Source organism: Citrus clementina, unplaced genomic scaffold (genome assembly GCF_000493195.1).
Source record: "Citrus clementina cultivar Clemenules unplaced genomic scaffold, Citrus_clementina_v1.0 scaffold_5, whole genome shotgun sequence".
NCBI classification, from domain to species: domain Eukaryota; kingdom Viridiplantae; phylum Streptophyta; class Magnoliopsida; order Sapindales; family Rutaceae; genus Citrus; species Citrus x clementina.
Window position 1 is genome coordinate 2,901,242 of NW_006262201.1, and position 24,672 is coordinate 2,925,913.

The 24,672-nt window shown below is 33.0% G+C and overlaps 1 protein-coding gene across 1 annotated transcript; it reads left to right on the plus strand.

Moving 5' to 3' along the window:
• The first annotated feature begins 1,441 nt into the window (after positions 1-1,441).
• LOC112098467 (ras-related protein RABA2a) lies at positions 1,442-4,079 on the plus strand. The gene is made up of 2 exons (XM_024184879.1): positions 1,442-1,766; positions 3,307-4,079. The coding sequence occupies exons 1-2, from the start codon at positions 1,602-1,604 to the stop codon at positions 3,790-3,792; spliced, it is 651 nt and encodes a 216-aa protein (XP_024040647.1). The 5' UTR covers positions 1,442-1,601; the 3' UTR covers positions 3,793-4,079.
• Positions 4,080-24,672: the final 20,593 nt, after the last annotated feature.

A 24,672-nucleotide genomic window follows, 5' to 3' on the forward strand; every position in this document is an offset into this window, starting at 1 on the left:
ATTTGATTTCCTTTGTATAGTTATATCTCAAATAACATTTAAACATAAGTAAGTTGGAAAAGAATGAACCATTGAGAGAATGAAAAACTAACACAAAGAATAATGATGTATCTCAATTAATAGGACAGTTTTATATTTTTTGTTTATTCAAGAATCACGAAACTTCATTTAAACTTGTTCTTTCACTGATAATATATTAATATTGAACAAGCCTTTCCAATTATGCCCATATATTAATTAAAAACCACCAAAAAATTCAGGGATACTATAGTAATTTAAGTCAACAATTTCTGTGCTTGAAATTATTAGATCAAACTCGCTACAGAATAAACGGAGAAATCAAAATCACATTCTCCAATTCTACGATTTCAATTCATCTTCATTTCTTCAACTGAAGAATTGGTTATATCTCGTTTTGTTTTATTTTATTTTATATTATATTATTTATATAAAGATAAATATAAAATACAAATGACGAGGAGACTCGAAAAGTAAAATCAAAAGAAGAACACGAGTTTTATTGAAATTTTCTCTTTTTCATCATTTTGCCGGAGTGAATGTATCTACAGATAAACGAAAGAAGCACATTTGTTTGTATTATATTTTTTTATTGTATTTTTAATAATAAGTCATTTTTCAATGAACTTATATCAATTTTTATGAAAATAATAGGTGTTAGTTTATTCAAATGGCAAGACCTCTTGGGATAGAGCTTGTAATTTAGGTAGCGTTTACATTTTGAATTAGAGTGGGAATCCTAAGAAGTGAGAATCTTAGGATTGGCAGTGTGAAGTGGGAGTGAGACTAAATTGTTTACTTACACTGGAATGGAAGTATGGAATGGAGATTATAATTCAATTTATGTGTTTACTTTGTCTTGAATTGAGAGTAAATAGTTTCAAATTATAATTTTACCCTTATTTAAAGAATTGTAGTTTTTAATTACAAAGTTAAAAAAAATATATTTGAAGAATAAAATATTTATTTTATTATATTTGTAAATTTATTATAATTATTTATATTCTTAATTATGTACATCAATTTTTTTTATTAATTCTAATTTTAATTATGTAAATTAAAAATTGATAAGGACAACATAAATGAAACATTTTTGCCATTAACATAGTACAAAATTAATATTTTTTAGAATAAATTATTTATTATTATTAATTATTAATATTAAATAAACATAATACTATTATTTTTAAATAAATATAACACAAGAAAATGCCGATAATTAATTGCTTCAGCGTGCACCAACTTAATTATGCTTATTAAAACATGGTTTATTTCACTTTCATTGATAATCATTTTGACTCCGGTCAAATTTAAAAGTTGAAATAATGGGGGCGCTATTTCTTTCCATTTATACCCATTAAATAACTGAGATACCGCCGAAAATGTGCAGGGATAGTATAGCAATTTCAATTAACAGTTTTCGTGCTTGAAATCATCAAATCAAACTCACGCTTCACAGCAACAGAGAAATCAAAATCACAGTTTCCGGTTCTACGCTTTAAATTCATCTTCACTTCTTCAACCGAAGAAGCGGTCCTCTCTCATTTTTAATTTGTTATATAAAGATATATATATAAATATAAATGGCGAGGAGACCGGACGAGGAATACGATTACTTGTTCAAAGTGGTATTAATCGGCGATTCGGGAGTCGGGAAGTCGAACTTACTCTCCCGATTTACTCGTAACGAGTTCTGTTTGGAGTCCAAATCCACTATTGGCGTCGAATTCGCTACACGCACTCTTCAAGTAACTGACTTTTCCTCTTTCACTTCGCTTCATTTTTACTAGTTAATTAATTAATTAACTAAGATCCAGTTTATCTAATTGATTTTACTTAATTTTTTAAATATAGTTCTAGATTAGGTTAACTTAGATTCATGTGAAATTGAAGTGATTTAGTTTCGATCTATTCTCGTCCTATGTTTATTTGTATTTACTATTACTTTTTTTGGTTTAAATTTTAGCTTTCTAGTGTTTACTGAATAAATTTCTGAGCTTTATTTGAGTATGATGATTGATTTGTGATTTTAATTTGTGACTTTTTTTTTGGAATTTAAATTTGAATGCTTTTTAAGTTGAATCTGAATGTTTTGCGCTTTGATTTAATTGAGTGATTTAGGAGCGCCAAATGGTGATAGCTATATATTGGGGTGAAATTTATGGGCCGGCAGATTTTGTCATTGGATTGGATAATTAGATGGTGTTTACTTGGATATGCAAGTAGGAAGACTGTTCTCTATATGTCAAAGTTAGTGATGCAAGTTGAAACCAATCTGTTCGAGCTTGGGATTTCATGTCTTGAATCAAGGTTGTGACTTTGGGTAGGTTGAAAGTATTATAGCTTTAGCTATTCCTGAAGTGATCTGTTTACACTCAACGTGATGAGACCGAGTGCTGTACAGTAAAATGAAAGGAAGTTAGAAAATATTTACTTAGCATTTCGCGTTACTAATGTTGAACTAATATAACCTAGCCCCTGTCCTAGTGAATTTATGTTAAAAAGCTATGCACGCGTTAAGTTAGTGCAAGAGTCTGCTGAAGCGTATGTCAGCTCTGTGTTTGGAGCTAAGTATTCTTCATTCCACATTTTGGGTTTTGGTTGACCTCCACCATGACTCAACCCACTTGGGTTAAAAGCCCTAGAGTTACATTCTACCCATGATATTTGAGTTTATCGGGTCACCATATTTTAATACTTCTCCGGAAAACAAATATATATGTTAAATCAGGTAGGAAAAAGAAAAAGTTAATTATTGAGTTGTAATGGTGCAACTAATGTTTTGAAACATTAAAATCTTTAGCCATTATGTTACTATCCCGTGGTTATTTAAGTTACAAGAGATAGTAAAAAATAACATCATATTTTAATTTTTTATACTAATCCTACAAGTGCTGATGGTGTAAAGTTGCTGCTGCTTGCACTGAATCAGTGGTCATGGGCCAGCCAAGGTTAGGTGAGGCCAACTCATTAGCTTGTGAAACTTAAAGAAGTCTTAGGTTTGGAAAAGATGGGGCACTGGTTACAAATATTTTTTGAGTTTTGGATTGAAGGAAGAAAATTCTTGATGTCTAGCTCACAATATTTGAAGTCACTCTGTGCTTCATCATGTAAAATGGATTGAATTGCTGTTAGATCAGGTCAAATTAAAATGTTTAAACTCATTTATAAGACTTGTGGAAACAAGACAAAAAGGGTTCCTAGCAATTCTAGAGTTATTAAAAAGTTGAAGGTTTGTCCTAAAGCAGCTTTTTGTTTTATGTTTAAGGAAAACTCTCTGATTTTCAGGTTGAAGGAAGGACAATAAAAGCTCAGATATGGGACACTGCAGGTCAGGAGCGATACAGAGCAATAACCAGTGCCTATTATAGAGGTGCACTCGGAGCTCTTTTAGTTTATGACGTGACGAAACCAACAACATTTGAAAATGTGAGCCGATGGCTGAAGGAACTGAGGGACCACGCAGACTCCAACATTGTGATCATGATGATTGGCAATAAGACTGATCTGAAACACCTCCGAGCTGTTGCCACAGAGGATGCCCAAAGCTATGCTGAGAGAGAAGGGCTTTCCTTCATTGAAACCTCAGCTCTTGAAGCAATAAATGTCGAGAAGGCTTTCCAGACAATTCTCTCAGAGATATACCGGATAATCAGCAAGAAGTCCCTCTCTTCAGGGGAGCCAGCTCCTTCAAACATCAAAGAAGGGCAGACTATCGTAGTAGGAGGGGCATCAGAGGCCAACACAAAGAAACCTTGTTGCTCTTCATCCTAAAGATGGGTCTGTCTTCTTTGTTTCTCTCAATTTCTTCCCATTTTGTCGTGTCGGGCTTCCAAGTTAATCTTTCATTCTCTCAATGGTTTATTGTTTAAGCTTCTATTATTTGTTGTTAACAATGTCAAATTTGAATTATTCTCCTCATTTGTTGTTGTGATATCATAATTACTTTTGTTATGGCAGTGTGCATTAGCCATGTTACAGCTTACTCCTGTTCTTAGTGTATATTTTCTTTAGTTGGATTCATATCATAAGGCAATGAAGTTGGCTTCCACATTTTTGGCGGCCTTAATTCATAATATATCTATTTTTTTAATAATTTTGAGAAAAGGGCATCTTCCTTGCTTGTTTGTGGCAACTTTTTAGATATAATGTTCTTGAAACAAAATCAAAGCGTTGAATTTGTTCAATTTCAATGAATAGTCCTTATGTTTGAGGTCAAGTCATGGGATGCAATGATAAGATTCAGTCCTTACGGAGCTTACTTAAGTTTATGCCCTCCGTAGAGAAAGAAAAAACTACGATATAAGATAGAGAATTGTTCATTTATGAGGATTTTGTTAGGCCGGAAATGGAATCTAAGTTGGTCTCGAACCATCAAGTGCATTAGATAGAAAATATTCCGTACAATTATTTTTCAAGATATATTAAAACAAACAATCAAAGGTTAACTCCAATATCTCTCATTTTTTGTATCTTAAAGCGTGTTTGTGTAGAGAAAAATTTGTGCGGTAAGACCGATCAATTAAAATCAGAAACCTGAGTGTTACTAGTTTTTATTTTAAAGTAATTACTCTGCCACATTAAAAGAGAGTGGGTTGTACTCTGGGATGCACATGATCTACATAAATGGCTAATTATAATTGGTTAGTTGCACAACCTTGACTTGTTGATCAAGTATGTATGTATATGTGTTTGTGTACATATATAGAACACTAATCTAGTTCAGAATTTTAGACTTTAATACTATTATAACATATGGTTTAATAATTTTTTGAGATTTTAACAAATTTCGGTTCTTGAATTGAAACATTTATGCGTCTGTATGTGAATTTCAGCTTGTATCAAAAAGGAAATTATATAAGTAAAGAGGCGTCGATAGACTTTACTTTTCAAAAGATACATTTTTTAAATTGAAAAAATTAAACAACAGCAGCTTAAGAAAGATAACAAAATCTATGAAGAAGCAGTGGTGTTGTTGCTAATTTTTTTTTTTTTTGAAAGAAAAATTACTATCATTATAAATGCGGCATCAAGTATCCATCCAACAAACAACAAACAAAAGAGAAAATAAATAGGCAAAAGTTATATGATCTTTCTCTAAAATCTAAAACCTATCAAGACATCGAATTTAAAACCCATTTTGATCCTTGCAAACATAAAAATGTATAAACATTTTTCAGAATCACGAAGAAAAGAATAATCAGCCACCATCAAGGCCAACATTCTGTTGCTGAATCTCGGAACTTTGCAAAGATGCATTGTTTGGCCCCGGGTTCGCATTTCCAAAGACTCTCCCCATAATTACTTGCAGTAATAGATACTTGAGCTCTACTAGCATCATTATTATGAAGCTGCTGTTGTTGTTGGGCCAGCTGCTGCTTCTGCTGTTGCAAGAACCCAATGACAGCCTGCTGCCGCTGCAAAAACCCAATGATGGCATGCTGCTGCTGTTGCTGTTGTAGAAATCCAATCGCAAATTTTGGTTGTAACTGTTGTAAAAGCCCAATCTTGTTCTGCAGTTGCTGTTGTGAAAATCTCAACACTGCCTGCTGCTGTAGCTGTTGTAATGACCCAATCACTGTTTGCTGCTGTTGTGCCTGGTTGCTTCTGTAGCAGTTGTAATGACCCAATCGCGGCTTGCTGCTGTTGCTGGACTCGCTGTCCTAAAAATCCCATCGATGACTGATGCTGCTGGGTCTGGCTTTGCTGCTGATGTTGCTGTTGCAAGAACTTCATCACGGTATGCTGTTGCAATGCTAAACAGTCGACCCTGACATATACAGCAAGGGACTCGTTCAGTTGTTGATCCTCCCAACTTTGCACAGACGTGTTGCTCGGCACAGTACTCTGCAAACGATCAAGATGCGGTTGTACTGGATCCATTCTTGCTGGTGTTGCTCTTCTAAAGTCTGGAACACGGCCTGTGTTTTCCGTTCAAAAGCCTGAATCGAGGAGAGAAGAAAGCGTTGTTGCAGTTTTAAAAAGTATAGTCTAGCATTAGGACCACCAGCAACATAAACATCGCCGATCCTCTTCGTATTCTTCAAAAAAATCTTCAAAACACAAACTCTTTCCGGAGGCACTAAGGCTCTAATCTCATTTACTATTTGATCCACGCCAAACACCTTACAAATTTTAAAGACTTCTTCTGTATCAGTAGCATCCCCGCCCAAACAATTCTCCAACCCATGATGTTTAAACACCTTAATCACATTCTCTTTTTCTGCATCACCACCAGCGATCTCATTCTCATAGCCATTCTCCCCTGACAATGAACGCGTAGACATATTGCTAGCTATTTTTTCAGGTAAATAACAAAAAAAAATCGAAGAGATTGATTTATTGGGTTTGTTGAATTTGAAGAAGTGACCACAAACTCTTTATAAATAATAACAAGATCCCGACGACGCAGAGGCCAGTGTTGTTGCTAAATTATTAGTGATGGGTTTTACACTTACCTCAAGTCTTTAGTGGAAAAAACGCGTGATTCGTACGAGACGAGAGAAAATATACACTACCTTTTGTGGAGCCTCCGGCCTACACAAACTAATTAGCTTATTATTCCTTTTTCTCATTCTGCTTTCCAAAATTCATTCTGTTTCTTTCATCCGAAATTAATTAGCTTATTATTCCTTTTCTGATTTTGCACGCCGAGGGCAGATCCATGTTGATCTAATGAAGTGGAAAAGCATGTTTGGTGAAGATCAAAGCAGCGCCAGATATTGAGGAGACGGTTTGGATGAGTTTGAAGATGAGGCTTTCCGGAGAAATTTGCTGCTCGAAGAACCAGTAGCTGCTGCTGATCAACCCAGTACTAGTAAGTTTCGGAAGATCATATTCCCACTTGCTGCACCACTTTTACTCCACAATCGGTTAAGTTCGAATACGAAATATTAGCCAAAATGAAAGGGATCAACGACAGATTTCAAGATATGGTGAGGCAGAAAGACCTGTTGGATTTGAAAGAAAATTCGGGTGAGAAGCCTAAAAAATTTAGACACTATCTCTTTGGTGAATGAAGCTAAAGTATTATGTAGGGAAAAAGAAAAGGATAAGATAGTTGAGTAGTTGTTGAGGGATGGTGAATCAAGATCTGTTTATGTATTCTCTGTCGCTCCTATAATAGGAACTGGCGGTGGGCGGAAGGCCACTCTTGCAACATCACCTTGATCTCAAAGTATGCATCTCTCTCTCTGAAGATACTGATATTAGTAGGGTAGTTTTCAATAGGCATCAAGAGAATTTGGAGAAGCAACTAGCTGGAAAGAAACTTTTGCTCATTTTAGATGATTGTTGGAATGAGAATTATAATGATTGGATTAATCCGAGCTGTCCACTTGAAGCTGCTGCGCCAGGAAGTAAGATTGTTGCCGCTACTTGCAACAATCAAATGATGATTGTTTGTGTGTGTTCACCCAACACTCCTTGGGGGCGAGAGATTCGATCATGCATCAGTCCTTAAAGAGGAAATTGGGAAGCACGTAGAGATACTGATCAAATGCAACGGCTTGCCCTTGGCTGCGAAAACACTCGGCGGCCTTTTTACATGTGAACATAACCGCAGTGACTGGGATGGTGTTCTCAATAGCAAGATATTGGATTTATCGGAAGAGAGATGTAACGTTTTACCTTATCTTTCTCCTACCTTAAAACAATGCTTTGCATATTGCTGATTGTTCCCAAAGAATCATGACTTTAAAATTGATGAGATAATTTCACTTTGGATTGCTGTGGGTTAAGCAAAGGGAAGAGCTAGGTCGTGAGCCTTTCCGGGAGCTACATCGAAGGTCATTTTTCCAATAATCAAGCAATGATAAATCATGGTTTTCTACGCACGACCTTGTAAACGACCTTGCTCAGTGAGGGTCCTGATATCGAACATTTACGAACCTTGTTGCCAGTAATGTTGTCAAATTCTTCAAGCAGATATTTGGCTTGAAGCATTCTTCATAAGCAGTTACAACTCCGCCACTTGAGGGTATTTCTTCGTGTCGATATAACATCTAAGAGCTACCAAATTCAATTGGAAATTTGAAGTACTTACGGTACCTCAGCTTTCCCAAAACCAGAGTTAAAAACTTATCCTGAATCAATTAACGAGCTTTACATTTTTAATACACCTATGTTGAATGTGGACAATTCCAATACATCTTCGTTGGAGGAAATGCTATTGCGAATTGGTAAGTTGACTTGTCTTCAAACTCCAGCTATGTAATTTTGTTGTTGGAAAAGACAAAAGGCTCTAGGTTAAAGGAATTAAAACTATTGATGCATCGTCGGGGCACACTTAACCTTTCAAAGTTGGAGAACGCAAATTATGTTGATGATGCGAAAGCGGTTCAGTTGAATGACGAAGAATCTCAAGGTCTTATCCCTTCAATGGACAAGCAATATTGATGATTTCAATGGAGTTGGAAACCGAAGGGTGTGCACTCGACTTAATAAAACTTCATTAAAATTTGGAATAATTATGTATTCGCAGCTATGGAGGCACAAAATTTCCCATTTGGGGTAAAGATCCCTCTTTCTCAAATTTAGTGGCCTTAAGATTTCAACATGGCTGCATATGCAATTTCATGCCGTCTGTTGGGTGAGAAATTCCACATCTGAGGTATTGTATCAGTCATACAACAAGTAAATAATGTCATGACATGTGTGTATTTATTTTGAAAAACCATCATAGAAATGATGGTTGTATTAAATTTAATTATACATATCATGCAGGCACTAATTGATTGTAATAAATCTAAAGTATTCTAGAATTGCTCTTGTTGTGCAACTATCGTGTCCCTCTATAAAGTATCTTGAGATATGTGGCAGGGCCGGCTTTAGAGTATATGGGGCCTTAGGCAAAAAGTTTTTGTAGGGCTTTTTTTTATTTTGTAATTTCAATATTCAGAGAAATATAAAATATTAAAAAAATTATTCGACTTTTAACTCTTGAATTTTAATAGTAATAAAAAAGATCTTAAAATTTTTCAAAAACCAAACTTAAAAAAATAAGCAAGAAGATATCTTTTTTACTTCTATTAAAATTATTACAAAAGTAAACAAACAAATAAATAAAACAATATTTTTTTCAAAAAGAATATTTTTCTATTTAGAATAGCAGAAAATTGAGATGATAAATTGATTATTAAATAATAGATATGCACTTTGTATTTTAAGAAACTAATTTTTTCTTTTTAAAATGAATCAATGAATGTAATAATTCTCTTTGTTAAAAAAAAAAAGAGAGTAAGAAATCTATTTATCTATTGATTTTTTATACTACAAGGAATTAAAAGGAATATTAAAAGTAAAAAAATTTAATTTTTTAGGAAAGTTAAAAGGTAAAAAGTGTAAATTTTTTTTAGAAAAACTAATAATGAATGAATTAATGACTAAACAATTTTATTAATTATATCTTTTGAACATTAAGGTTACCAAACATTGATTTTCTATAAATAAATAAAAAATAATTCTTAGTTATGGTATAATTGTTAATTATAAAGATGTCTAATAGGGTTTTCTACAATACATAATTTTTATTAAAAAAAAGATATTTATTAATTAAAGAACTATTAAGAAATACTCAAAAAAAATGAGGCCTTCAAAAAATATAGGGCCTTAGACAATCGCCTTGCTCGTCTATACTTAAAGCCACCCCTATATGTGGTATAAGTAAATGCAATGGTTGTCCAATTCAATTAAAAATTGATATTTATCCATAATGATTATAGAACTGTTACAGAAATAATTATAAAATCATATGGTGTTAATGTATTATTTTATTATTTTTTTCAATTAAGTGTAACACCATATGGTGTTACACTTATATTCCGCGGCGGTCTAGAAAATTTTTCTAATGAATACCAGTGCTCAATTCCATTTCCATGCTTGCAGACTTTCATTTTGGAGAAATGAAAGAAATGGGAAGACTGGATATCTTATGGATCTGGTCAAGGAGTTGTCAGCTTTTCTAGTCTGCTACAACTTTATCTTCTGCCTTGTAAAGATTTGCTAGCTAGGAACACTTCCAGAACATCTTCCTTCATTGGATATTCTTGTCATTCAAGAATGTAAATGAATTGAGAGTCTCAACTCCCAGTCATCCTACTCTCTCCGTCTTGAGTCTCAATCCCCAGTCATCCTACTCTCTCCGTCTTTCATACGTCTGGATGCAAAAAGGTTGTGCGGAGAAGTACACGCAATGTCGGGTCAGAAAAATTAATGTTTCTGGCACGGCCGTTGAAGCTACAGCTGCGAAACTTGGAAAAACTGGAGATTGATCATATTGAAGAGCTAACTTGTATATGGCAGGGAGTAAGGCGATTAGCAGAAGACATTAACACCCTCAAAAGGCCGATAGCTGGAGGCTTTCCCAAACTTGAATCCTTGGTGGCAGAGGAAGAACGAGACCAACGACAACTCGAATTGTCATGCAGACTTGAATATCTAATGTTGAGAGATACCCAGTGTCTTGTGAAACTACCACTAGCATTGCCCAGCCTTAGTTCTTCAAGGCAGATTTGGAACTGCGGTTCACCTGTTTCTTCTCCTGAGGCTGCCTTGCCTTCTCGGTTGAGGGTGATTTCATTTTCGAAATGCGAAGCACTGGAATCCTTACCTGATGCATGGATGCACGACACCGATTCGTGTCTTGAGAATTTGGATATAGTTGTACCGTAAGCTTGCTTTCTTGTCATTCAATGGCGATCTACCTCAGGGGCTTAAGTTGCTTAAACTTTCGGAGTGTTTAAAGCTTGAGTCAATAGCTGAAAGGCTGGACAAGCTCTGACAGTCTGACTGCCACCTTCAAGTTCAAGAGATTAATATATTTGAAGGACACTATTAACATCTTTAAACACGATTTATCGGTTCTCGGATATATATATATACACACATTTTAAATGACATTATGACTTAACACAATATTGTGAATAGTTAGGAATAAGAAAATGGATCTTGAAAGCATATTTGATAGGATAATATCAAATTAAGCAATTTGAATAGAGGGATTATTAAATTTCCTTAAACATGATTGCAAAACTGCCATTGCAATACACATCTTCAAAGTGTTTCACGGTGTAACAATCTTTCGTTGTATTTACAAAAATGATATTATTTTTTATGGATCAGGATCATGTGATAGTGAAATAAATTGTCAAGATTAAATCTTAAATTTTAGTTTCGACGATCAAGTCATTTTTTTTAATTTTATTTACAGTTAACTCAACTTGTTTCACTAGATTTAGAAGGTTAAGTAAGACTACAAGAGAAAAGCACTAGGAGAAGATTCTTATCCATTTTGTATCGATTGAAAGAAAGTAATATTGCTCATTTTATAATTAATTGCATTCATTTTGGCTACTATTATATCATTTATTGTTAATTTTTTTAATTAAACCTGGGACTTTTTTTTAATTTTGTCTGGTACTTTTATTGTTAATTTTCTTAGGCAACCTGTTGATGGACAATTTTTATAAATATTCCCTTGCTCCATATCGCAGAAGTGCAAGCAATAAATGATTTGTTATTGTTATTTTTTTTTTTTTTTGTCACTTTCACTAAATGGATTGCTTTTCCATGTCTCCAACCAAAAAATTAGGGGCCGAGTTTTACTTTTGGGCTGTAATATTCTTTGGGCCTTACCTATACTTGAGCCATGCTAAATCCGGCCTGCGTTACCCATGTCTAATTTTTTTTTTTTTTTTTGCATCCCCAAATATTGTCGCGCTACTTTTAAAAACGATTTTTTTTTTAATATTTTCGTTTGCTGAAATGAACTCAAAAACTGTAAAATAGCATCTACCAACGTCCTCTTGTAGGCTTGTTTTTATTTTTTTAGCCCCAAAGTCCTTGACCATGTTTGACTATTAGATTCAGGCGACTCAAAATAAACGTTAACGTACAATTATATGTATGCATGCTCATGATTCTTATTTTAACTATTTGAAAGACTGTTTTATACTGACTAATTTTTTACTCCGAAAAAAAAAAAAATTGTTACTCCATTTTAATTGATCACCCAGCCTTTGCTTTGCCCTTTGGTTTGTTCGTCACTGCATGATTAGTCGGACCGGCGGAACAGATCTTTGTAAAAAAAAAAAAAGGAATGAGATGCAAATTCATCGACTTTATTTTATTTATTTTTCTATTCTATTATATATATTTATAGTAGCCGCACACGTGATTAAAAAAAATAATAACAATAATAATAATTAGAATTTTATATGGTAAGAAATTGATTATTTGTGAGAAGGTATCTATAAGAGTTAAGATTAGATAATTCATAGAAGAGTTGCACTACGAAATTAAGCAAGTATGATGTATCGACTTAGCGTTCTTTGATAGTAGGAAATATGATTTATCATACACAATTGATTGTATAAAAGATAAAAAATTAATTAGAATTTTATATATAAGAAATTGATTATTTGTGTGAAGGTGGCTTTTTTTCTCCCCACCTTGGAACGGGTGTCATTTGTCAAACTAGCTGAAAAGGGTTAACAAGGACATAGCTGAAGGAGGAGTTGAACTTATGCTCCAGAGCTGGTCGGTTTTTTTTGCAGAAGAAGAAGAGTCGCATTAAGAAATCAATACGATGCAAATAAGCTGCCCCTGCCATCACCACCTTCATCAACGGCACTTTAATCCTACTAGATACATGCATACGTACATTTTTCTTACATTTTCAGTTATTACGAGCTAAATTTTTAATCCATACAGTTCTTTCTTTTGTTCATGTGAAGCATAATTATTTTTGCCGTCTTTTCTTACTTGATTATAGGCTTAGTAACTAATCCTGAAGTGATCTGTTTAGACTTACGTTGATGAGATGGAACGAAGAAGTTAGAAAATATTTATCAGGTCACCAACTCACCATATCTTAATACTTATCCTGAAAAACCAATATATATGCTAATCACCACTTTTGCAAATATTCTTCGTACTTCCTTTGACCAACATCTTGCTAACCAATTTAAACGTTTTTTTTTGGGTGGGTGGCAAAGCGCTGATCACTCTTCTCCTTAAAAAAGTCAAACGTTGTATGCTTACAGAGTATGTGGAATATAATTCGTGGTCAATTAGTTATGTAATAGTAGTACCATCAAAATCACCCATTCAAACGAGAAAAAGGAATTAATTTTTTTTTTAACTACACAATCAGTTAATTTCTTCACTATATAAAATTCTAATTAATTTTTATCTTCCATACAATCGATCATGCGTGATAAATCATATTTCCCACCGCCTCCCCGCCCCCCCCCCCCCCCCCCAAAAAAAAAGAAAGTACCATACACTTTCCATACATTATATTTTTAATTATTATGAGCTAAATTTTCAATACATACATTTCTTTCTTTTATTCATATGAAGCTTATCTACTACTTTTTTAAACCCAGTAAGCATACCAGCTTATAAGTTTGATGTATAAGGTTCTCTGTTATGGCAGAGCATGATGAATATATTATCATTTCATAATAATAATAATAGTAAGAATGATGACTTCCTATATGAGCAGATCGGTTGTGTCATCAGAAGAAGAGCTGCATCCCAAAATCAATATGATGCCAATAAGCTGCCTCTGCCATCATCACCTTCATCCACGGCAATTTGATTCTCCAAGGTACATAGGTGCAATTTTCTTGAATTTTCTGTCGTTATGAGCTAATTAGAATTTTATGTAGTAAAACAAAAAATGATTATTCGTGTGAAGGTAGCTCCTTTTTTTTTTTTTTTTTTTGCCCTCCCCTTTCGAACGGGTGTGATTTTGATGGTACTACTATTACATAACTAATTGACCACGAATAATCTTCAACATACTCTATAACACACACAACGTTTTGACTTTTAAGGAGAAAAGTGATCTAGAAACCGAGCATGCTTTCCAAAACAGCCACAGCGCGGCCCCCGCCCCCGAATTACATCCAACAGTTAATTTTCACCGACCACCCCTTAAATATATAAATATCACATTTAGATGAATTTTATGTCTAAATTCACAGTAACCTCTCCCAAGCTTAACCGTAAAATTCATTTATTTGTAGTTTGGACATGGTTGAGAGGAGTTCATTTCCCTCACCTCATCTGATAGTGTGTGAGATTGTCAGAGGAAGTGACTACTTGATATTACTTATTTAATACTTATAAGTATTTATTTAATCCTATAACTATAATAAAAAAATTTTGTTGTTGTTTCGTTATCTTTTTAGTAGAGCCTTTGAAGATCAAATCAACTATTTCACCTTTACTAAAAAACACCTCAAATTTTGATTTTTTGAGAGTAGAGATAGAAAATCTTTTTTTAATTTTAAAATATCAAAAATATCCTTTTATCTATTTGATAATCTTATCTCATTCTTTTTATAATATAACTTTAAAATACTTGTCCAATAAAATAATTTTATAATTTCTAATAGTAGCTCTCATTCACAATCAAATAACTAATTTTTTTTAAGATACAAGCTCTACTTATAAAAAATTATTAATAAATTTTTTAGTTAAATAAGTTATATTTAAAAAGTTATATCAAATAGAGGGTTAATGTAATACGAATATATAACTAATTGACCGCCCATGGAAAATTTGGGCGCGAGCCCCTGCTCAATCCCATAATATGAAAAATAAACTTCGGCCCCACCGCCCAGCAACCACCAAAAAAAAAAAAAATAGAGTATGCGCCATCACCTTCCCCCACAACACCCCCCTTGCATTCTCATTTTCGTGATGCATATAAGAAGGGAGATTGACACTTTTCCCCTACAGTAATTAATATATATTATTTTCTTCCCTATTATTTTTATAATGACTAAAACTTTTTCTAATAGCATAAGTTTATAATATTATCATTTTTTTATTTAGTTTCTATTCATGCAATTTATTTAATTTATAATAAATATAAATAAAAGAGTAGTTGAAAATAATGATAATATTATAAATTTATGCTGTCAGAGAGATTTTTGACCATTATAAAAACAGTAGGAAAATAAATAATATATATTGATTACTGTAGGGGGGAAACTAGCAATCCCCCCATATACGAACTACGAGTTGAACTTTATGCTCCTGCGCTGGTCGGTTTTCGTCAGAAGAAGAAGAGTTGCATTCCGAAATCAATATGATGCAAATAACATGCCATCATCACCTTCATCGACAGCACTTTGTTCCTTCAAGGTACCCACGAACACCTTTCTTATATTTTTAGTTGTTAGGAGCTAAATTTCAATACATACAGATTCAGTTCTTTCTTTTATTCATACGAAGCTTAATTACTTTCGTTATCTTTTCTAGCATTTCTTACATGATCATAGGCTTAGTTATGAGCATTATGTGAACTAGAGAGTTAGAGGTAGAACTTGATGGTGCCATGTTAGACTACTGTATGAGGTTTGTTCATGCATTAATAATTGATCTTGATGTAGGCAAAAAAAATTTTAGCTAAAGAAAGTTAAATTCCAGAAGATCGTTATTTTTTTAGACCCAGTAAGCTTATAAGTTTCACTTCTTTTAGGTTTTGTAGAATTATTCATTTTGTCCTTAATACCCTTTATTATACTCTGCCAGAAACTGACAAATTCTCTGCTACGGCAGAGCCTGATGGATTTTATTACTTAATAATAATACGACTACGAAGAATAATTGATAGATGATCAATCACCATTACTTAATCAAGAAATAACACAAGAACATCAAGATTGAGTCAAAGAAACAAGATTAAACACTGGAAAATGATCAATTACAAAAAGGTCACACGAGAACACAACATAAGCAGGAAAATTAATTGTCTCAACTCTTCTCAAAATGAGTGCATCTTAAATAAACAATAGAATCGAATGTCATCTAAACCAAAATCCTACATTTACTAAACATATAAAGAGTCCATACAATCACTCCTAACGCAAGTTATTTACAGCAGAATGCTTTGACTTTCATTGACCAGAGCTGAACTTGATCAAATTAGGGAGTCAGAGAGTTTCGAATATTGACTGTATTGTAAAGTTCGTAAGCATTTCTATTGGTCTGCGTCTTTTTCTCTTATATAGGAAGCTTTGCTTTTGATTGTTAAAATTAATTCCATGGTTTTGTAGCGATGACAATTTCATTTCCTCAATTTCATACTCAAAAGTTTTTGGATATCTCATCCCGACCTTGGTCGCTCTTATGGGTGCGAATGTGCAAGGCACAACTAGGCCGTTGATGGAAACTCATAGAGTAAGCTTATGTGTTTCTCTGATGGCCATAATTGTCCACTACATTGCATTTGTCGCCGATAACATGCCTCAATGCTACCAAGCAAAATCTCCACACCTATGAGGCCTCATCATAGTTATTTTTGGATCTCTTTCAGTAGTGTCGTTGGACTCCACATTTTTCACACAATCAGTTGCTGAAATCATTTGCTACGCTGCATTGCGCTGCACTGCTATTATCATAGTTGTGCACCAATATGGCACAAAGCTTATGCTTGTCATTGGCTTTACCACGAAATTTTGAGGCCATTTTTCTGCAACATCTTGAATTGGTTTCAAGCTCATCATAACAACTTCTCTTCGATGGAACAGCAACAACAGCCGTCAGTGTAATTGAAGAAGTTTAATCTTTGTTTTAAACTTTCATTCAAGACATTTTACTGAGAGATTCCACTTACGTCTCCAAATTTCAATAGATCAAAACATATACTTAAATAATATATAATTTTTGGTAGTGCATTCGTATTAGATTCTAATATGCATTGTCTTATTGTTATTATAAAACATAAATTTATGTATTGTTTGCATTTTCTTGATGAATTAGAGACTCCCTATCAACTACTAAGGGAAAGTAGTTGATCACTTGGGTCACAAGAAAACTCCACGTGTTTATTGTATGTGTTTAGGGTTAGGGTTTTGTTGTGCCCTGAACATTGGCTCCAAGGATACCCATGAATGGCACTTAAAATTTTAAAAAAAGTATTAAAAACAAGAAATATATGTTTTGATGTAAATAAAAAATTAACAATAAAATATTTTTCTTTTATTTTGTTGTTTTATAAATATTTTCTTATAGTAAATATATAAAATAATAAAATATAAAAAAGTATTTTATTTTTTTATTCACATTAAAAAAATATTTTTATTTTTTAATTCTTAAATTTTTATTTTTATTTATATTTATAAGATTAATTTAAGTTATAATAGATATGAATAAATGTGGATTTTAAAAATAAGAACAATACTGTAAAGTTATGTTGTCGGGAGTTATTGGCTATTATGAGAATAATAGGGAGTAAGTAGATTCCAATAAGAGGAAAATTAACAATTTGTCAAAAAAAACATTTGACATTTATTTGATCATTTTTCAGGATAGTTAAAAATGTTGACTTAAATTCTGAAATTCTCATAATAAATATATCCATCGTAAATCTCATTAAAAACCAATAAAATTGGAAGATGTGTCATGACCTTTATTAATGTCCAAAAACTCTTGACTATATGAACGAACTTAACTAATTATATATTTATAAATCCAAAAGTGAAGAAATTAGCAAACAGTAAAAAAATATTTTAAATTTCCTAGTACTTGAAATTCGAAAAAGGAAAAAAAAGAAGAACATTTTAGTGCTTCTTACGTACTTGTGTGAATCATTTTGTAGCACGGTCATTTCAAAACCGTTACTCAGTGGCTTCCAGAAACTTTTGGTGAGCTCTGCCACTACAAACTTTTGGTTATGTGAATTTTTGTTATTGCATGGATCTTAATAGGTCAAATTGAAGGGGAGAAAGTTGCTGATCGTAAAGACGATTGTGAAAGCACTTCTTCACTTTTTCAGCATGATTTTACGGATTCAGTGTGTAATTGAGAGCCGGCTACTTTGCATCCGTGATACGTTATCCCCCAATTTTGTCTTTAACGAACCAACCGTTGGATAATATCTAACGGTTGGAAAACATACATATAGAAAATGGAGAGTAACTTGACAAACAAGTTAGAAGCCGGTGACCAAAAATTTAACAATTGTGTGGTACACAATTACAAGTAACTGGTTAGAATCAGATAAGACGTTCTTGAATGCAAGAACTCGTTACATGCAATTGTACGTTGCAAACAACTCTTTGGATCCATGCCAATTTCCGTTGGACTAAAATTCACATGTAATGTTATCAAATAATGTCTTGAAGAAGATCAATTTATTTACTGCCGAAAGGCAAAGAACTCCAAGTCTTGGCGAAAAGAAAATGAAAGAAAAAAATGGCTAACATCATCACCCCGGCACCAACCTCTGCTTCTACTAGTTCCCAATCCAACACCGCTTTTGCTGACGGCCCTTTGAGCATCTCCGTTTCTCCTTTGCTACATCTTCTCAATCTGGCCAATCTCAACCATCGAAATAGCCTTAGTGATTTGCAGCAGCGAATTGAGATGAGTCCGCTTCTGCTCCTACCCGTGCCAAGGCTAAGGAATGATAATCCCAGGGCAACCTCTGCCAGCTTCGACCTGGAGCCCATAGAGCGAGGTGCCAAGCTTTTGAGGGAGATCAGCGCATCTCCTAATGTGAAGAAGTAATCGAATTTGAGTTGATTTTTTGTATTACTAAATTTAAATCCTTATACATGGGATTTGTTTGCTTTATTTTGGTGATTTACACAAACCCACGTTGTGATAGGCATTTGAATTTATGAAGAAGCAAGGGGAGGCATAACAAGCAGAACTATGTGCAAAGGCCGTTGAATATAAGGCTATGGAGGCTCAAGCCAAAAATGAAAGATGCTTACTTTTGAACTGGCTTTGTTATTCGTCTTTGAGGTTCTTAAAGAATAATTTGCTTGTTCCAGTGCCATTAGAAGAATATAATATTGGAGATGCATGAACCAGTTTGTTTCTTTACTGAAGCTTAGGCAAATTGTTCATTTCAATTGGATGCCTATCGGTTATTTTTGGCAAAGTTTTATATATGTAGTGTTTAACATGTCTTGGTTGTACAAGTGGGATTGTTTATCGATTAGGCTCATAAATTAAATTTCTTGCATTGAAGCTGTTTAACATGTTAGGGTTGGGGAAGTTTAGGATTAACATTTGATTTCCTGCTGCAGCTTGGCTGCATTATAGACGTCCTTTCGAGCATAAAGGTTGTGTGAATTTGAAGAAATAAATTTAATGGCCTTTTTTTATACTTTCTGAAGTAGTATTCACATTTAATTTCTGGAACAATTTCCTTCGTGTATTAATTGCCTTCGATAGCCTTTTGTAAATTAGTCTTTTAATTTGGAGGTTAAAATAATTGGGGAAACAAAGAGAATGAGTTGGATATATTTACCATTCTTGCTTACCTGATCTTTACATAAGATAATTGGTTTATGCTTGTAATTATTGATTATGTTGCCTCTGGAACATAGTTGAAACATTTTGGTTAACGAAATTTTTTCTTGTTTATGGTAAGGAGAGGCAAATGGTAATTTATGACGAGCAGATAAATTTAGGTCAGTATAACAAACAAACAAAATCAAGATGGCTCATTACGAGGATGAATAGGCAAGAAAGAGGAGCGAAAAACGAAGAGCTTGAAAAAATTGGAGAAGAGTCATCAATAAGGCATTTGTGGGGCAAGCTCAACGAGCTACTGAAAAACAGATCCAAGGAAAAAAATAAACAAACAGAAAGGGAAAAGGCTGTTATTGAACGTGAAACAATAAGGGTGAGAGCACGCGATTTCAAGAACATGGTTGATGGTAATTGGGAGCCAGCCATAGAATTTCTCGATTACACATGAACAAAATACAATTTTTTTCTTTTTGTTTTTAATGGACGTTGGTGGATCGGAGACCAAAAAGTATTGCCACCGGAAAAGCCGGTTGCACTTAACCTCTTCCATCTAACCTATTATATTTTAGTTGTTAGATTACAAGAGTTTTAATCCAACGATAGCTTTTCTAAGAGACAAAATAAGGGGATTACTTATCACCGTTACAAAGTAGCTGGACCCGTGTAATTGAAGTTTTAAAGCAATGATTTTGAAAGATTTAGAATATTTAGATGACCGGTTTAAATTAATCCATCAAAGTCGTTGTTTATACACATGCACCATCATAGGAATATCTAATTAGATAATGGATTTTTACTTTTTATCCTTCTTATCTATTTTAAATGTATATGTGTGTGTGCGCGCAAAAATATAGGAAAATTCTCATACGTGAATGTCCGCACGAAATTCATGAATTTCATACAGATTTAGGTTGTGAAAACTTTTTACACCGGCGTGAATTCTTAAATCATGAATTTCATACAGATTTAGGTTGTGAAAACTTTTTACACCGGCGTGAATTCTTAAATCCGCACAAAAACATGTGCGAGCGTTTACAGAAGAAAATGACTATATATATATATATATGGAGAGGAGACTGGACAAAGAATACCACTTGTTGATCAAAGTTCTATTAATCTGCAATCTAGAATTAGGCAAATTGAAATTACTTTCCTGATTTACTTGCAAAGAGTTCTGTTTAGAGTTCAAATCCACTAGTGGCGTCAAATTCACCATCTTTATTCTTCAAGTAACTATTCGTCTTGCTCTATAGTCTATACTTAATCTTAATTACGGTAATTAATTAATTAAATTTTTTAAGATGTAGTAAACTAATTAGTTGTATCTAATTTTTAATTCGATTTCCAGATTAGGTTAATTTAAATAGACGGGAATTGGAAGTGATTCAGTTTTTGATCTGATTTCGTTGTTGATGCGTAATTTCAATTAGTATGATGAGTGATCTGTGATTTTAACTTAATAGTTCGGTTATTGATTTAGTTTGTACGAGATTTAATTGCATCTGTCATTGTGAGATTGTAATTCACATGAAATGATTTTTTTTGTTGAATTTAAGCTTGAATGCTTTTTGAGTTGTTTTTTTTTTTTGGAAAAAGAATGGTTTATAATTCTAATCTGAATATTTTGGGCTACGATTTAAATGATTAATTTTATGTGTTAAGTGAAGTGGCAGCGCCAAATTGTGACGGCTGTATATTGGGGCGAAAGTTTGGGATTTCAATTACATATATTTTAGATGTAATTTACTCATCAAGTGAAAAACATGCACCGGCAGATTTCGTACAAATCAATGAAGTTGGCTTTTACATTTTCTTTTCTGATTTGTATTTATTTATTTATTTATTTTTTATAAAATGGGTATTTTCCTTGTGTTTTTGCAGAGGCCTTGAAACAATTTATGTTTTTTTAACAATAACCAATATGTTTTATCATACAAATGTCTCTCTCAATTTTTTTCTGAGGTTGCGTTGTTTCATTTGTTTCCACAAATGATTTTTTTTTTTGAAAAAAAAGAATTAATTTGTTAACTTGCTAAAAACCCATCAAATTAAAAGAGATTAAGTTAATTGTAGTATTAGTAAAGATATGTGGATTGATTATTGAATGTAATGCTACAGTGCACAATTTAGAAATTGAAATATTACAAAAGTACATAAATTTTGATGTGTGAATGAAATGAAATTAGCGGTATTTATATGGTAATAGATATATAAGATAAAATAAGTCTCCTTCTAATCATGTGTGAGGAAGACCTTATTTTATTAAATCATAACCAAATTAAAAGGACAGAAAATGAATTTTAATTTGTTGAAAGACAGAAAAAAATGCTATATTAAAATATGTGTTTACATCTTTTTTTTTTTTCAGATTTGTTCTTCTATTAATAAAATGACAACTTCCTCATTAGAAAATTATTCATTTTATAGTAAACCCACAATTGATCACATTTCGCACAAATTAAAGCACTGCATTTACATAATTTCAATCATATTTGCGTAAATTAAATTAACATTATTTACAATCTTACTGGACAAACAAAAAAGAAAATAAATAAAAAAATATACTTACAAAAAAAAAAGTTATTAATAACCAAAAATAAAATAGATATACGGTGCAATTGATGCAACATATTCAGTATTCTGTATTCACACCCGTTAAGTTTAATACATAAATCAAGTAAATTTCCTTGCACTTTCATTGCTAATAAGCTCCCATCAAGAATTACAAAACCAAATTAGGATTTTTATTATTCTTTTTACTGTGCCTCCTTTTTATGGAATCCAATGTTGAATGTAGTGGCCTAGTGGGGAACTTTAACTCGTGAGTTTGGATCCTTGTTGGCGGGTACTTAAAAGAAGTCAAGTGCTAGCATTCCAGGCAAGTGGGTTCATTGCGTAAAAAAATGAAGAGAAATTTTAAAATATTTTTGATATTATAATTAATTTATATATGTATAATATGTGTAATTAAATTTAATATAACTATTATCTGTATAATGATATTTTAAAATAAATATACATATATCATAATATTATTTATTTGTTATATGATTAACATAATATCTCTGATATATTTTAAAATTTTTCTAAAAACAGAGTTGTTGAATAGGGTTGATTGAATATGAATGAATGATATAAATAAAATATAATTTTGTTTTTCCTACTTAATTAGCAACAGAAATTATTTTAAATTTGAATATGTGCATTTTATTACCGACTTGCTTTTTTTTTATAGTAAGAAATATGATTTATTATACATGTTTGATTGTTTGAAGGATAAAAATTAATTAGAATTTTATATAGTAAAAAAATTGATTATTTGTGTGAGGTAGCTTTTTTTTCTTTTCCTTTTCCCCACTTATACGGTATGATTCGTCAAAAGTGTACAACCGAGTTACTTCTCTGATAGTGTACATGGTATTTCAAAGACAATATGGGCCCCATAAAAAATATCCGGAAAAACATTAAAATTCCAAAATTGGGTTCCACCCAAATCACAATTCACATCACAGCCACGGAAATATAAAAACTGAACTGCCAAGTCGCCACTCACTGAACTCCCAAGTCGCCACTCCACAACATCACAACACCCCCCCCCCCCCTCCAACTACGAGTTGAGCATATGCTGCTGAGCACGTCGGTTTTGTGCAGAAGAAGAAGAGATGCATTCCGAGATCAATATGGCGCATATAAACTGCTCCTGCAATCATCACCGTCATCTTCAGCACTTTGATCCTTCAAGGTACGTACATACGTACACATTTCTTACATTTTCAGTAGTTATGAGCTAAATTTTGAATACATACAGTTCTTTCTTTTATTTATGGGAAGCTTGATTACTCTTATCATCTTTTGTGGCATTTCTTACTTGACTCTGAGCTTAGTTACGAGCATTCTGTGAAGTAGAGAGAGGGCTAGAACTTGATGGTGCCATGTCAGACTAGTATATGAGGTTTGTTCGTGCATTAATAATTAATTTTGATGTAGGCAAATTTTTTAAGCCAAAGAAAGTTAAATTCTGGAAGATCATTGCTTTTTTGAACCCAGTCAGCTATAAGTTTCTCTTCTTTTGGGTTTTGTAGAATTATTCATTTTCTCCTTAATTCCTTTTATCATGCTCTGCCATAACAGAGAAACATGGCAGTGCATGATGAATATTATTATTTAATAATAATAATCATACCAATAGAAAAAATGATTCACAGATGAGCAATCAACGTTGCTTAAACAAGAAATAACACAAAAATATCCAGATTGAGTCAAAGAAACAAGATTGAACACGGCAAAATGATCAATTACAAAAATGGCCACACAACAGAACACAACACAAGCAAGAAAAAATAATCGTCCTTACTCTTATTAAAATGAGTGTATCTTAAATAAAAAAATAGAATCGTATTTCATCTAAACAAAAATTCTGCAGTTATTAAACATATCAAAAAGTCCACACAATCACTCAACGCAAGTTATTTACACCAGAATGTTTTGACTTTTGGTGACCAGAGCTGAGTTATAAGTTGGTTCACAGAGCAATTCCAGCACTCGTAACTTGGGAGTTAGAGAGTTTATATTGTTGACTCATTGTAAAGTTTGTAAACAGGTCTAGTGATCTGGGTCTTTTTCTCTTATCCGGAAGCTTTCCTCCTGATTGTTAAAATTAATATGGCAGCATATGTTTCTTGTTTATATTTATATGCTAAGGTAGTGGGGAGTGGCAATCATTTCTTAAATAAATTTTGATCGTTTTGCAGTAACGACAATTTCGTATCCTCAATTTCATACCCAAATTTTTTTGGATATCTCATCCCGACCTTGGTCTCTGTCGTGAGTGTGAATGTGCAAGGCACAACTAAACCGTTGATGGAAACTCATAGAGTAAGCTTGTGTGTTTCTCTAGTAGCCATAATCGTCCACTACGTTGCATTTGCTGCCGATAACATGTCTCGACGCCGTCAAGCAAATTCTTCACAGCTATGGGGCCTTATCGCTATTATCTTTGGATCTCTTTCAGCAGTGTCGTTGGTCTCGACATTTTTCACACAGTCAATTGCTGAAATCATTTGCTACATTGCATTGAGTAGCTCTGCCATTATCATGGTTGTGTACCAATACGGCAGAAAGTTTATGGATGCTTGTCATTGGCTTTACCACAGAATTTTGAAGCCATTTTTCTGCAGGATCTTGAATTGGTTTCAAGCTCATTATAACGTCTCTTCGCCAGAGCAGCAGCAACGCCCGGCAGTGTAATTGAAAAAGTTTAATCTTTGTTTTAAAATTTCATCCAAGACTTTCCACTAATAGATTCCACTTATGTTTCCAGATTTCCATAGATCAAAATATATACCTGATAATATGCAGCTTTTAATTCAA

Bases quoted from the DNA above. Each gene is read 5' to 3' on its own strand.
- LOC112098467 (XM_024184879.1), top strand. From the start codon at position 1,602: ATGGCGAGGAGACCGGACGAGGAATACGATTACTTGTTCAAAGTGGTA. The intron at 1,767-3,306 runs GTAACTGACTTT...TCTGATTTTCAG, and splicing joins TCGCTACACGCACTCTTCAA to GTTGAAGGAAGGACAATAAA.